This window comes from Uloborus diversus, chromosome 9 (genome assembly GCF_026930045.1).
Source record: "Uloborus diversus isolate 005 chromosome 9, Udiv.v.3.1, whole genome shotgun sequence".
Classification (NCBI taxonomy): domain Eukaryota; kingdom Metazoa; phylum Arthropoda; class Arachnida; order Araneae; family Uloboridae; genus Uloborus; species Uloborus diversus.
Genome location: NC_072739.1, coordinates 158,976,697 through 158,993,309, shown reverse-complemented (window position 1 = coordinate 158,993,309; position 16,613 = coordinate 158,976,697). Strand labels below are relative to the sequence as shown.

The window sequence follows — 16,613 nt, the reverse complement described above, 5'->3', positions numbered from 1 at the left end:
GATTAAAACAAGGATAAAATAATTAATAACGTACACACAATTGTTCATACTACATAATTCACATTCCAAAATTATTCCCCCCCCCCCAAATATTCCAATTAAAAAAATTTGTTTAATTAGCTACAATGTCTATAAAGTAACACACACGCCTAGGTTACAGGATTTTAAATTTCTCCTTATTAAAACACATAATTAAAACAATAATATCAAGACAATTCATATGGATTGGCTGCCATTAAAATGCAGATACTACTAAATCTTACACTTTTTCTACACGTATTAATTTCGTTTGAGATGCTAATGAGAGGAATTAAAATGACTTACTTCGTATCACTTTAAATTTTGATTCTTTCTTTTGAATTGCAATTCTTACTTCACAGTATTCGTTACATCGAGATGAGGGTAACCTGGAAATAAAGAATATTTTGACAATACAAATTTCAGAAATTGATTTCTCACCCAAATCAAGTCAGCAAAGAAAGTGTTGAAGCTTTTTATTCTGAAATCAAAAAAGGTATAATTAAAGATAAGCAATTAATGCGTTAAAACAAAAGAACATACCTGACCATTACCCATGTTGCACGTTGGACGCTGGACGATCCCATTCTTGAGCGGCAAATAGGGGGTATAGGAATAAGATGACATCACCGGCCGGCAGCATAAGAAATGTTTACATTTTTCGAGTCCGGGCAGCCGGCAGCGGAGTCACTTCGAAAAAGGGCAGAGGAAAACAAATGTTTTCGAAAATATTACTATTTCACTTTGGCAACAGTAGATCTGACATCTAGTGTCAAACAAGTCGATGTAAATATTTTGGTCAACAAGGTGACTTAATGTGTATTTAGAAAGTTTGGAATACTAACTGCGTCTAAAAGGAAGTCTATTTTGTTGTGATAAAAATCATCCTTGTGGCTCTATAATTTAAAGCCATCAAAAATACTTGCAATTGCGTTTAAATTTCTTTTGACCTGAATTTGAATTTTGGGAACTCGTTCTGCTACCCAATGCTTTATAATATCTTGGATGTCCATCTTTATACTAATCAAATATTTTTTGGAAAATTAAGAAATATCAATTCTTTCAGAAATATAAAAAGAGTTAGAGGAATTCAAACTCATCCAAGAAGCATATTGAAGAACTCTTATTTGTCATTTTAAATCGACACTCATACTCATTGTCTGTACATTGTAAAAACCCATCTGTTAAAATATTGTACATTTTACTGAGGGAGAATGAAGTTTTTAGAAAGTAGCAGATTCGAAGCTATAAATTCAGCTCTTCGATTTCAGACGGGTGATTGTCTCATTCGTGGGAGGTAAGTGCTAGAATTCTATTTTATACTAAATAATGGAGGAAGAAGGAGAAAAAACTGAGCTGTTGTTCAATCGTTTTTTAAGTTAAGAAAGTGAAAACGTTACACTGACGTTTTATAAACTAATTTAATTTTTCAAAATTGGAAAAGAAACGATTTTGATTTAAATAAATGTGTGACCTTTCCAAGAACATAGTTTCTTAAAATACATTCGATTTAGAGTTATAAACTACCAGTAGCAATCAACTAATTCTAACTTATTTTTCTCTTTCGATATTTAAGTTAGTCCCCTAATACTAATTGTACTAATTGCTTGGATTTGTTTATTTCACTCATTTTAATTGTAATCTATTTCCAATTAAATTTTGCACTTGCACATAAGAGTACAATGCAAAATGTAGTATTTATTTAGACAATCATGTTTGAGTGAACTAACTTTTCCCTCTCTCCCTCCCCCATACGCACTGGAGAAATTTTAAATCACGGCAAGTTAATAATTTTGCTTTTTTTCCCGGTAATATTATGTATTGTAATATACCAACGTATATTACCATGTATTTCTGCATTCTGACTTAAAGGCAATAACTTACTGCTTAATTTTGTGCAGCTCTTAAAAAAAGTTAATTTTCAATATTAATAATGAGTAAGAAGAATATTTTTGAAGAAACTTTAAAAAATAAATACTTAGGTAATTGTCTTCAAAACACTTGTGAACAAACTAAAAAATAATAGAGGTCAATTTTAAACTTGAGCTACAATTTTATAAAAAATAATTTAGAACTCTGAAATAGAAAATCATTGAAGAAAAAAGGCAGTTTTTGCCAGTTCATTTGAGAAGGTACATACTTACGTTTTTTCTTTGTCTTTTTGTTTGTTAATACAGTAAAATCCCTCCTACAGTGGTGTAGCCAAGGGGGGTCCAGGGAGATCCAGACCCCCCCCCCCCCCCCCCCCCAAATGACTGAGTGTAAATATATGATTGGAGAAAAAAATACCTTTTTTGTTGAAAACAAGCATTATACTCGAGTAAAAAAAATGGAACAAGAAAGAATATGTTTTTATATTTCTCCTACACAATATATAACGTATTTTTTTTTTTTTTTAAATAAAGGAGAACTGGCACAGTAAAATGAACTATACGGATTGTATTAGCCCTCTTTTCAATACAAAAGAAGTGAACTTATGGATTAAAATACAGTCATCTGACACGAACCTTGTAATCAGACCTAGATAAACTCTTCAAGGGCGCTCCGTACTAAAATTTTTAGGTGAGGGGAGATTCTTAATTTGCTGAATGAAATTCCAAGTTCATCGAATAATAAAATACTAGCATTATACACTTATCATGTATCTGACATAACATCCATTGTAACCAAACATTAGAGAATAATTTTTAAAAAATTCAAAAAGAAAAATCTTAGTAATGTTCTAATATTCTCTCTAAGCTTGCCGAATAAGATTTTTTTAGGAAGTCACAGTGGCCTCCCATTAGGGCACCCTTGACCATCTGCAAACTAAAATGATTTTCTTCATTAAAACTCTTGAAGAAAAGTTATTCAAAATTAATTAATTAATTTTCTTCAAAAATGTGCTGTGTGCCTTCTGAGTCCCATGTCATAGACAACAACAAAGTTATACATGCAATTGAATTGCTACTATGTAACCAGCATGATTCCTAAAATATCATTGTTGAAAAAAAATGTTTGAGTTTAATAAGTTAAAAAACTTCTTTTTATTGTTTAATAGAAATACATTTTTTTATCTTTTGCTTTAAAAAAATTTAACAATAAAGGAATTTATATAAAAAAAAAAATCAAAATTATCTACAAACTTTAAACATTAACTGACAACAACATTTTCATTTGCCTCCTAATTATCTGGGTCTGTTTGTAACCCTGAAATGTGTGTGCAATTTTTTTGCAAATTTGCACATTTCGTATGTTCAGGGCTCATAGTCCTCCTATATCTCCTATATTTTCACAATTTGTCAGATATTCTCCTATATTTCCTATATTTTCTTATTAACTCCTGTATTTTTTTTGTCGAATGTTAAATTCTACCCAAAAAAAAAAAGCAAAAACTTTTGATCAATTTTTTTTTCTTTCTCCCCTGCACTGTGCACTCTTACATCTTTAATGTTGGCATTTGTACTAAACTTCTTTTTGATTAGTTTTATGCAATATACAAAATAGATTGTTTTACATGCAACTTTAAAACTTGTTTTCAATTAATTCCTTTTCTTTCAATGAGTTTACTTTGTAATTTTAATAGTATAACATGTTAACTTAAAGTGTACTGCCGTAAAGGTTTTGAAAGCTTTTAATTTTGTCACATATAATCAGGGGCGTAGCTAAGGGGGGGGGTTTGGGGACAACCCCCCCCCCCGAAACGTTAGTCTCAAAAAAAAAGAGAAAAAGAAGAGAGATGAGAAAGAAAAAAAAAAGAAGAAAAGGAAAAAATTCCAAGCGATTATATATATATGTATATATTATATATGTATATATATATAATATATATATATATATATATATATATATATATATATATATATAAAAGAAGTAACCCCCCCCCCCCCCCGAAAGTCGGGTCTAGCTACGCCACTGCATATAATCTTATATGTCGTTGAAATGAACGGTCATAGCTCAAACGGTTGTTTTTGAAAATCCCTCACAGATTTTGGTACCAATTCAAATTTGGGTACTTCAAATGTTTCGAGGTTTGTAGCTTGCTGAAAAATGTAACTATCTTAATGGAAAAAGTCATTTTATAGGATTTTGTCTGCTTTTTTCAAATAGATACTTATTTTGTATGTAGATTTTTCGAAGATTTCAGAAATCGTTCTTCTCAGTTTTTTTTTTTTTTTGATTCATTTTTTTCTATCTACTAGGTTACAGTTACAAATTAGAGAGGATAATAGATTTATCTATGCTCCACTTAGGCTCTCTAACCCCCCTTTCGTTTGGCAGATTACGTAAAATTCACCCTTTATTCATGTGTGCGCATATAAATACACACATTAAGTGTAAGTTATGGATAATGCTGTTACAGTGAGCGCCGGGTAATTGAATCAGTCACTTTAATGAATTAATTCCTCAAAAGTGAAATGAAAACCAGTTTTAACATTAAAAAATTGTTGAATATTTGAATCAAACTTGCCGCTCAAATGAATCAAGCCTATGAGACTGACCATTTCCCAAAAGCGTGATGCATTAGCGCCGTCTTTTTTTCCTTGTCTTCGTTTAGTAAAATTAGTTTCTTTTTCTGTAAATAGTGAAACGATGGGGATGCAGAGTGTTGCACACTTTTTGTAACGATTTTCTCATGATATGTCCCACAAAACCAGTGAGACGAGAGAAACATGGAGCTGAATGGCCTTTTCATCGTTAGTGTTAGCATTGAAGCAATGAGGTACCAATGCTGAGAACTAAGGGTAGATTTATGACATTGAAAAAAGAATGTCCAAATTAGTTATTACCTAGTTTTAGCAATCAATAAGATGTGTATTTTTCGAAGTACATAAGCTAAAATCTGAATTTTATAATTTCCTTTTCATACTGTTTTGGGAAAAAATTCTTTAAATAATCAGAGAATGGATTATTTGGCGTTATACTTCTTATGATATCTCGTTTGACCAAAAATTTCATAAAGTTCTCTGAAATTGTATGATGAATTCCACTTAAAAACACGCACACACAGTTTTGCTTAGTTGAATTAAAGTTGTCTTAAATGAACAGGATTCATATAAGTAACCATGTGTACAGAAATTCATTTGCTCTCACTTCTGTGACTCTTTTCATTGCTATGACTTCATGAATTCTGGAATTGTATTGATACTGGCTCTCTGTTTTTTATTTATTTATTTTATTTTTTATTTATTTTATTTTATTTATTTATTTATTTATTTTTTTTTTTTTGAGGCTCCAAACATACTAGATGCTATACGTTTTTGAAATTCCTATTATTTTTCTACCAAGCTCCTATATTTTTCCTTTTAAAATCCTATATATTTTGCTACCAAACTCATATATTATTTTAATATCTAACTCCTATATTTTTCCTGTTAAACTCCTATATATTTCTTTCCACTTGGTATGAGCCCTGTATGTTGTTTAGTTAACTTTTGCATTTCAGTACAAAGATATTTATTTATTAATAAAAAATGAGATACCTGCTTCTTTTTGTGCATAAACCCTCTAGGGAAAATAAGGATTGAATCTAAATTTAGGATTGCTGAAAAAAATGCTGCAAAATTATTGATCTATTTGCCCATAAATGATGAAAAAAGTGAAAGTTCGTGGTACAGTTTTACTTCCATATATCGAGAGCAGCAAAATTCCGGAAAAAAATTCAATATAGAAATTTTAATATATAGAAACAATCTGAGAGAATCATAAAAATCTCCTATAGGGCCATTCCACCGTCTCGTGTGGGACAAAAATACACTTAAATTTCATTAACATTTCATCATATCTCTTAGTATATTAATGAAACAGGGGTAAGCATTTTTTTTAATCTTTACATTTGATACATAGATACTCCTGACACAATGATATTTTTATTGAACACTTTTGTTATTTGAAATAAAATTTATTTACATGCGTCATGTGCGGGACATCCAAAGTCAACCTCTGGTAACTTGCTTATGAATAAGCTCTTATTTTTGCTCTATTAATACAGCAATAACGAAACAAAGTGTAGATTTTGAAAGCTATGGTTCCAACGTAAAGGAGACATATCGCATTAGTTTAGAAATAATTATTTAAACCATTGAAAAAAAATATGTATATGCCCATTCCATTGAAAATGGTCATATTGTCCCGCACGTGACGGTTCCTATATTTCATTAAAAATAAATAATTTTTTAAGAAAGCTTTTGCTTAAGAAGTCACACATGCGATTGTGATTTCTTAAGAAGCAAAATTTTAGTTATCATCCTTTTAAATTATTATTTTTTAATGAAATCTATGAAGCGTCAAGTGCGGGACAAAATTACCGTTTTCCGTGGAACGGCGCTATAGCTTTTTGTGTGAAACCCAATTTCTAATTTATAGGAGCATCAGATTAAATGAAAGTTAATAATTAAAAAAATAAATGTGAAACATTTATTGCGAGCACTGCATAGTTTCTGAAAAACCAACTGCAATGCCGTTTCATGTTTTTGAGTGAACGTTTTCTGTAAGTTTCCGTACTTTTATTACGGCTTTCCGATTTCTCATAATACAGTGAAACCTGTGTAAGTTGACCACTTGCGGTGCACTACTTTAGTGGTTAATTTAAGCAGGTGGTCAACTTACAGAGGTTTAATTATATAATATAGATTTAATTCTGTGCCTGAAAATAACGGTCAACTTAGACAGGTGGTCAACTTACAAGGGTGGTCAACTTTACAGGTTTTACTGTAGCAGGCTCTCCGCTTGTGGAAATACTAAATCTACCAGAAATGACATGTTTGCTTGATCCGCAACATTTGGGGATTTTCATTTTGATAATGTAATAAAGAGAAAAGTAAAAAAGCAATCTACTAAACTTGAATGATTTTCACTGAAGCTAAAAAGGCTACGAATGATAATCAACAGACAATAGGGAACAAAACAATAACTTAAAGTTGCAACTAAGATTTGAAATAAACTTGTCAGAATTTATATTTGTCTCCTTATCTTCATTTTTCATGAGACAAACAGTAGAAGCGGAAAAAAAATCTTCGAATGTCTGGAAAAATTTTTTAATATATAGAGAGTTTTTTCGATATATATAAACAATTTTTGTATGTAGTGGACATGGATATTTGCTGGGATTTCGATGTATAGAAAATTTTGGTATGTGGAAGTTCCATATTTGGAGGTTTGACTGTATATACTTGATTCTTTAAAGATAACGTTTGTTAATCTATCCTTTTTAATTTAAGGATTGAAAGCTACTCTTGCAAGATGGCTGGTGATCACAAAAAATTGTTCAAAATGATGAATGCAGAAACTGGAGCTAATGATTTGCAAGCTCTCTCACCACCTCAAAGTATGCTTGTAGGTGCGAGTCCGAGCAAGAGTTACAGGTTAGTTTTGATTTTGAAAAAAAAATCCCTTATTTCATATTTGCAACTTCTTTCAATTTTCCTTAATAATGCTCTAGGTCAGGGGTCTGCAAGTAAATTTAGTTGCATCCGGATGCTTATGAAAGTTTTTATTGAGGTTCAAAAAAAACAACAAAAAACTTGTATTCTACACTAACCATTAATCCTGCATTTACTTTAAAATACAAGAAAAAGTGACGAAAGTGGAGCCTCGAGATACAGTTTTCAACATAAAACAATTCAAAGTAATTCAGTTGCATCATTTATACCTTCGAAACACTTTTGCCGCTCCAGTCTTTGCCCTTCCACGGTCCGCCAGTTGCTGACCACTGCTCTAGATCAGCGGTTCCCAACCCGTGGGCCGCGAACAGCATGTTACTGGGCCGTGGACACTGGTCGGGAATCTGAATCAAGATAAAACTTGTAGTCTTAATTTCCATTTTTGCCGCTCCAGTCTTTGCCCTTCCACGGTCCGCCTTTGCCGACCACTGCTCTAGATCAGCGGTTCCCAACCCGTGGGCCGCGAACAGCGTTTAACTGGGCCGTGGACACTGGTCGGGAATCTGAATCAAGATAAAACTTGTAGTCTTAATTTCCATTTTTGCCGCTCCAGTCTTTGCCCTTCCACGGTCCCCCAGTTGCCGACCACTGCTCTAGATCAGCGGTTCCCAACCCGTGGGCCGCGAACAGCTTGTTACTGGGCCGTGGACACTGGTTGGGAATCTGAATCAAGATAAAACTTGTAGTCTTAATTTCCATTTTTCGCGAAAATTCACTTATTAGATATACTATCACTCAAAAACTCTCCTGGCTCATTGCCAATAAGGAACTTTAGGATTAAGGTTTCTTATATTTCTTAGAAACTTTCTCCCCTATAATTGAAGATGAAACCTAATAAATCAGAAACTTCTTTAATGAAAGTTGCCTAAGAAGCTAGTATTAGATTCAAGCTTCAAGTTAAAAATGATCCTCTTTTGTTGAACTCTGACAAAAATGAATTGAGCCACTTGAGGGGCTTTTTGACAACCTACCTATTTGAATGAGACTTTTCATTGCAGTTTAAAAAAAAAATAATACAGAAATGCATTGAATGTTGCGAATGATTTGAGACTAAAATCATCCAGTTTCAATCCAGATATCAACTCCATCGTAGAGGAAAGACAGTGCCAAAAATCCCATGGAGCTTTAACTTTGAGGACTTCTTTTTGAGTTTCCTTACAGCTATGCCAGCTAAGTGAATGCAATAAAGTTATTTTCTTCCTTGAGAAATATTTTGAAAATTGGTTTTGTGCAGTGTATTTATATATGTAATGCAATATAAAGGGAATAACATCTCCAGAACTCTTGTTTTTAACGCACTTTCAGTCCTAATACGGTATATTATTCACACTTAAGTACAGTTATGAACAGGCACCCTCCAGATAGTAAATTTTGGCTGTGCAAGTAATGTATAGTAGTTTGTGGGCCTTAATCGTGTTTTCTACAAAACTGGTGGGCTGCACAATCAAAAAAGTTGGGAACCGCTGCTCTAGATTCTTCCCATTCGCTACTACCATAGGAAGTTAAAATTATCCCTAGCACTGTCTGACCATGGATGAAATAGAAAGGTGACCATCTGGTTCATTAGAGGAAATGGACGTAACTATTAGTTTGAAGGGATGGCTGGTTGAGCCTTTTCCATTTACAACTCTGAATGAAATATATTTTCAGTTTTTTTTGCTCTTTACATAGAAACTCATTTTGTTTCCTCTCATTTTCAACTCAGTGGAGACAATAAATAAATAAGACCCTAGTGATAATATAAAAGGCGTGCATCAAAATCCCATTGCTATTTTTCTTATCCTCCTGCTAGATTCATTAAGTTCATGGAATCGTCCTAGTTTGACCATTTGCCAATTTCCACACCTCTTTCGGGCAGACAGTATGTTAATTTAAAGGGAATAATTCTTTTGTTTATAAATCATTTATAAAATGAGTGCAAATGCGGTCAACTTGTATCACTGACGATCGTCTATAGATGCGATCTTGGAACATAGAAAACCTATAGTAGAGGCCACCTTGACACATAGATTCAAATTCTTATTTAATATAGAATTGGAGAGTACATGTTTCAACAAAAGGAATTCTTTTCAGCTTAAAAAGTAAAATTCATGTGCACTTCACATGGGTGGGCAAAACTAAAAAAAAATCTAATATTCAGACATAAAACTTCATTTAGCTCATAAAAAATAGCATAAAGTAATAATTTGTGGAAGAACATTTATCATGCAGTGACATTTATGAAGTGCCCTAGTATTTTATTTAAGCTATATTAAAAAATGTTTGTGACCCATTACAGTAGCCTGGTTGTTATGGCCCGAAATGAAAAAATTAAAAAAAAAAAAAAAAAGAGGCTTATTGTGGTGAGCATGAGCATGTTAAGAGATTTTCTTCAAATAACATATCTTTTAATGTTTCATTAAAATTAAGGAAAAATCCTCTAGTCTAAAATTGCGACCTCTCTAATCAAAAGAATTGAAATGAGAAATGTATTAAGTTAGTAGTCTTTTCTCTTTTCAGCCGTAGCCAAAGTGACGATGGGGAAGGACAAGGACCATTGTGTGATACAATCAATCGCAAAACTTTGAGCTACTTAATTGCTACATTGAATGCATCTTTTCACCCGGATTATGATTTCAGTCATGCTAAAAGTGAAGAGTTCAGTCGAGAACATAGTGCAAGGGTAATATATATTCAATGTTTTGACCATTTTGATAATATGTGCTAAATTATTGTTACATATTAGCATCAACTACATAAATTATGTTCTAAGTATTAGACTTCTTGCCAAATTATAGAGCAAAAGTTTGATAGAGTTTAAATAAAGAGTTTTTTTTTTTTTCAAATTAATGAAGATTTGATATCAGAATTTGAAGTTTCATGTATTTTTATTTTTCATCCCTCTCTCTCTCTCTGTGGCTGTGAATATAATTTTTTAAAAAATAAAATTATGAGCAATAATATTTTCTATTCTTCAGTTCAGTGAGCTTGTCTTGTCATGTTAGCATAATCACACCAAAAAAATAATCATACATCAGGCACAGTGCCCATTTTCATTAGATTCTTGACTGTGAATCACCCAGTGACGTGCAGCCCTCATAAGTAAACCAAGCAGAGCTTGAGCACTACAAAAATAATTTCCATTTCCCATTTATATGCTCATAATTGACAAAAAAAAATAATAATAATAGAAAGATACATAAGCAAGGACCAAGGAGGGGAATTCCTGCAGTGCGATTGAATTTCTGAGAATGTTTCAATTGGTTGGAGAATACAATGCATAGTGACCTTTGATTTAGAGATGCAACGAATATTCGGCCGCGGCCGAATATTCGGCCTATTCGGCCTGTCAGCCGAATATTCGGCTTCGGCCGAATACCTAGTTTACTATTCGGCCTTGGCCGAATACTTGAAAAAAAGCTTGTTTGTCACTTTTTCGTTGAAAATTTTACATCTTTAAATTTGTATTCATCATGTTTGTTGAATATTTTCAATGAAGTCAGCCTCTAGCACATTGTCAGGTTCATTATCCAGTGCATTGTCATATTTAATGGTGGACATTAATGAATGGTTACTACGATATATCTACAAAATTACCTCTGAAAAAACCACACAAAATAGTTTTCCCCTGACATATTAGGAAGGGTTGATACTTCTTATTAAAGTAATTATAATGTACTGATAAACCATACTTTAAGAATAACTTAAATAAAAAGACTCAAAAAACTTTTATTTTTCTTATTCTTTAAAATACAAAATTTCGTCCAGACATAAACTATTAAGATTCCTTTTACAACATTTTGAAAACCACCTTTGTAATGTCTGCAGTAGTATGATATGTCCAGGTTCAAACCAGATTTTTAATTAGCCGCAAGGGAAAAAAGGGACCTGAAGTCTAAAACTACTAGTACTTTGTATAATAGCTAAACTTAATACATAAAAATTAAAAAAGTCTTTTAATCCACTTTTATATACTAATCCAACTAAAACATTAAAAATATATATACAGTGTGACAATGCTATTTTTCAAGTAATATATTATGAATGAGAAAAAAAAAAAGGAATTGTAAATAATAAATTTTCATTTTGAATAACATAGAGCAATTGGTTCATTAGCAGTAAATATTGCATATGCATAATCCTGATCCTGACACTGCAATAAGTTTTTTTTTTTTTTCAAAGATAATGAAGTTCTGTTTCATATTAAAATAGGATATGATTGTTTAAAAATTAGATTCAATTGTTTTAACCAAATAATGAACATTTTTATAAAGCCTTCACAAGGGAAAAAGAAACATTGCATGATTATAGAGGGACAAAATCATTATTTTAAAAATAAAAATTTAAATCAAGGGACCAAGAATAGGTGTAATGGTCAATTGTGAATGTGATATTTACAAAATAAAGGAAATAAGACTTATCAAGTTTTAAAATACAACTAACTAAAGGATTCAGAAATTTTGGTATAAACATATTTTGGGAAAAAATATCAATACAAAAACAGAAGTACACTGATTTATAAACACCATATGAAAAATTACATTTCAGCTAAATAAAAAAAAATTATGATTGCAAAAGTGGAACTGTTTTCTTTGGATGTTTTAGAACAAACGAAAATAAAAAATTAAAAAATATTGCAAAAATATTCAGTGTCGTGAAACTTTACGAAATCTCAAAATGCATCATTATTTTAATTAGAAAGGCAGAGAGAAAAATAAAAATCATTTAGAGTACAAGTATTTCTAATCTAACCTAGTATTCTATCACTTAAAAATGGAATTTTTTGCACTAAACAAAAAAAAAAGGGGGGGGGGGTGAAAACTGCCCCTCTTGTTATTAAGCAATAACTATTAGTGTAGATTGGCTTCTTCAAAAATAATTGAATGGACACAACAACTAGAGATAGAGAAGTGGTTAAAATGATAAACATAAATATTACACAATTACTTAGAAAAAAGAAATGCGGGAAAAAATGAATTGAAACTTGAAAAAAATAATTTTGGGGAGTTGGGAACATATCATAATTTTATCATATGTTATCATAAAACAGTTACTTATTTTTATACGCACGCAAATTATGATGTAAGAACAATAATTTTTCAGCATTTTCAGGAGAAAGTCTATTTCTCATAAATGTTTCCAGCTTCTGAGAACAATCGTTCACTATAAACAGTGCTTCCTGGTGCTGAAAGGTATTTCCTGGTTAACTGAGATAGATTAGGATAAGCTTCAGTGTTTTGCGCCCACCATTTTAAGGGACAGTCAGTTCTTCGCAAAAGTGGTTGGGAAAGATATCGGTCAATTTCATTTTGAGTGGAGGTTTCTTCCGGGGCTTCACTTAGTGGTTGCGTTGCAATTTCATTGAAACACGCCCACAAAGAATTTTGTGCTTCAGATGTTGGAAGGAATGAACTTGAAATATTTTTCTCCAGTAATTCAGCTGGTTTAGTGCTGGTACTTTTCATAATAGCTATAAGTTTTGACTTAACTTCAGTGTCTTTTGCTTCAATTTTGTTGAAAAAAAATAATTTAAATCTCGGATCTAACACTGTAGCAATGCAGTAGTGTTCATTGTTTTGAATTGATGAAAATCTCTTCTCTAAACTTTGGCTAAGAGTATCCTTCATTGTACCAACTCCAGAAAAGTCGCTTAATTTATCCAAATATAATTTTAATGTTGTAAGTATTGGGATGACTTCAGAAATAAATGATTTTGATAGTGAAATTTGTTTTGTTATTTCTTCGAATGGTTTCAGAAGATGGACCAAAACTGTCCACTGATTTGAACTTAAGTTGCTTATATCCCCAAATTTAGAGGCATATAGAGAAACTGCGTTTTTTTGATCTAATAATCTTTCCAGCATGTAATATGTGCTGTTCCATCGAGTAGACACGCTTTGTATTAGTTTTTTCTCAGGAACTTTTAACTCATTCGCTTGAATGCTTCTCAATCTTGAACATGCTAAGGGAGAATGACTGAAATGTTTAACAATCTTTTTTCCTTGAGCAATTAAATCGCTTATTGATCTTTGTGATGCTAAACCATCGCATACAGTCAAATGCAAGGAGTATAAAAAGCAGGATTCATTTTTCAAGTTTGAAATACGTACTCCTTTCTTGATATTTGATCCTTCATCACGTAATACTATGTGGATTTTGTCATTCATTTTCCAATCGTCAACCACTGTTTTGACCATATCACAGATAGCTTCACCAGTATGGCTTCCCGGAAAATGCTTCGCTTCCAGGGCAGCGTGACGATAAATAAAATCCTTTGATATCCAGTGGGCAGTAAAGCTCATGAAACTTTCATTGCTGACAGAACTAGTCCAAATATCCGATGTTAGTGATATGAATTCTGCATCTGATATTAATGTTACAATTTTTTTTTTGCAATCTTCATAAAGAGAAGGAATAACTTTCTGTTTAAAATATTCCCGGCTGGGAATTTTATACTGTGGCTGAGCTTTTTTCATTAAATTAATGAAGCCTTCATCTTCGACAAAACTAAATGGTTGATTGTCGCATGCTATCATTTCCGCAATTAAAGTGTGCAGTTCTACTGATCGGTTGTCATTAATGTCCCATTTTTTTTTCTTTTCAAAATCAATGGTTTCTTGCTTCCTTTTTACGCCTTGACTTGTACTGGGTGTAGATGTAGATGGTATATTTGCTTCCACAACTGCATCACAAGTTTGGTTTTTGCTTTTTTCATTATATTCTTCTGGATGCTTTTTAGCCAAATGGTTCATCAGTGAGCTTGTAGTTGCTTTTTTTCCAACTCCTCCTCTTGACAGAATACTTTTGCCCAATTTACATCTTGCTTTTGTGCAATCATTTGGTATAGGTTCAAAAATGCTCCAAACAATACTTCTTTTATTGACAGAAAAATCCATTTTGCTTTCTTTGAACTCAGAACAGAATAAAATACTTGCTTAGAGCAACTAATATTACTTACCCTTATCAGTTAGAGCTATTCCACTCTTTTGAAAGGGGTTCTTATCAGTTAGAACTAGTTCACTCTTTTGAAAGGGGTTAGGGTAGTGACAGAACAACTATTGAGCCTATTGAAAGAACAGGTTTGTAAAGTAAAAAAAAATGTAATACCAGATTAAACCAAAACCTGGATCTGCACAGAGCTACTGCCTTCTTGCCATTTACAACCCTTATCAGTTAGAACCAGTCCATTAGTTAGAAGGGGTTAAGGGGGAAAGGATACAGAACAAGCTTTGGCAGGGAGTCAAAAGAACAGATTTTGAAAGTAAAAGAGGAAGGTTGAAAAAGGAAGTTCTTATGAAAGGGAGGTAAAAAAGAAGCTTATTTGAATAGATTCTTTATTTTTTAGATTACCAGTTTAAAAAGAAAATTAAATAGGTTTACATAAGATGAATAGGATTGCTCTTAGTGCCTGCTATTAGTAATTATTCGGCCGAATATTGTTAAAGATAATACTAATGCTTTCAAAAAATAATTAATTCACTCCAAAATATTTTTTTTCTAGTGTGATATAGTATTTTAAGCTGTTTAATGCACACAAATGTGCTTTCAATACAAACTGTGCTTTGTTTTTAGACAAAAACAAGTTAACTATTCGGCGGCCGAATAGCCGAATATTCGGCCTTGACTATGGCCGAATATTCGGTATTCGGTATTCGGCCAAATTACTATTCGTTGCATCCCTACGTTTGATTTTGGCTGAAATGAAAAAAAATATTAATTTGAACTTTGAGATCTTAAATTCAAATTATGTTTTTCGCAATCACGAGTGTGTGTGTGTAGGCGTGCGTGTTTGTGTGTGGGGGTATGTTTGTTTGTGTGTGGGGGTATGTGTATGTGTGTGACGTGTGTGTGGGTAGTTGTGTGTTTGTGTGTGTGGGGGGGGGGGGTATGTTTATGTGTGGTGTGTGTGTATATGCATTTGTTAGTGTGCGCCTATGTGTGTAGGTGTGTATGTGTGTGTGTGTAGGCAAGTAAGTGATGCAACCTGGAGACGGTTTTCTCTAGAGGAGCAGCATCGTGAGGAGCCGGTCGACGGTGGTGCTGCAGAGGGTGCTGGTGGGAAAATTAAATGATAGGAATTCAAAACAGTCAAGTGAGAACAATAAGCAATTGTGATTGCTCAAAAAAACATAGTCGCACAAACGACAATTTTCTCAGAGCACGTATCCCTGGGTAAAGCCAAAGGAAAAAGAAAACCTGTATGAGAAAAACCACACTTCAACCCATGCACAAGGAACACTGAAGGGGTGTTGCCATGTCAAAACACAGTGTCGCTCTGACTCTTATCCAATGATAAGAAACTGATGTTGGCATTTCTTCATGTTCATCATCTTCTTCATATCAGATCTTTTATAAACAGCCCCTTACTTTATAATTTGTAGCTTACCGTGCCCACAAATGTGGTTAACATCTGATTATTCAAAAACTATGTTTAAAAAAAATAAATAAATAATGAAGAAATTGTGTATGAAATACATTAGAACTCCAACTATCCCAATGAATTGGGAGTGGACCTCATTCGGATAATTGGATTTTTTTTCTGTAGAAAAAAACTTTTAAATTCATTACTGTATGCGTGTTGAAAAATGGGAGAAAACTTTTTTAAAAAAGAAAATAACTTTTAACTAATTAAATGAAAGTCAACACTTTTACATGTTGACTGGGTCGATGCAGACCCGAATTGGGTCTGCTTTGCGGCCCCTTTATACTATTCCGCATCGTAAAAACAGCCCCATTCACAAAATTGCATATCATAAAAGCGGCTCCATTCACGAAATTCCACATCATAAAAGCAGCCCCTTCACAAAATTCCACGTCGTAAAAGCGGCTTCTTCACAAAATTTCCCATCCTTAAATAAATATATAACATAAGGTCGATCGGGGATGATGTTTTTTTTTTTTAAACCAGGAAGCTTCTTAGATACTTCAACATTTCAGGCTGCATGTGAAACGTAATCCCCATATTTGGTCAAACATACAAGTTTAGAAGAGTAATGCAGAATTGGATGTTTATATTTAGCTACAAACTAATGAAAATAATGTAAAATGGGCTGTAAATCTTTTTTTTTTTTTGGATTATTTAAAAATTGCTTTTTTTTTTTTTGAGAAACAAAAAGCTTTATATTAAAAATTTCATCTTATCCTCATTGCTTTGAATGCTAATGTGCTAAAAACTAAGTATTTCAACCAAATTGT

The 16,613-nt window shown here is 32.5% G+C and overlaps 1 protein-coding gene across 1 annotated transcript in view; it reads left to right on the top strand.

Moving 5' to 3' along the window:
- The first annotated feature begins 812 nt into the window (after positions 1-812).
- Positions 813-16,613, top strand: part of LOC129229582 (repressor of RNA polymerase III transcription MAF1 homolog) — a 36,317-nt gene continuing 20,516 nt past the window's right edge. The window contains exons 1-3 of the mRNA XM_054863919.1: positions 813-1,315; positions 7,218-7,361; positions 9,939-10,101. Of these exons, the coding sequence (XP_054719894.1) occupies positions 1,233-1,315; positions 7,218-7,361; positions 9,939-10,101 (390 nt within the window). The 5' untranslated portion in view covers positions 813-1,232. The remainder of the gene's footprint in view (positions 1,316-7,217; positions 7,362-9,938; positions 10,102-16,613) is intronic.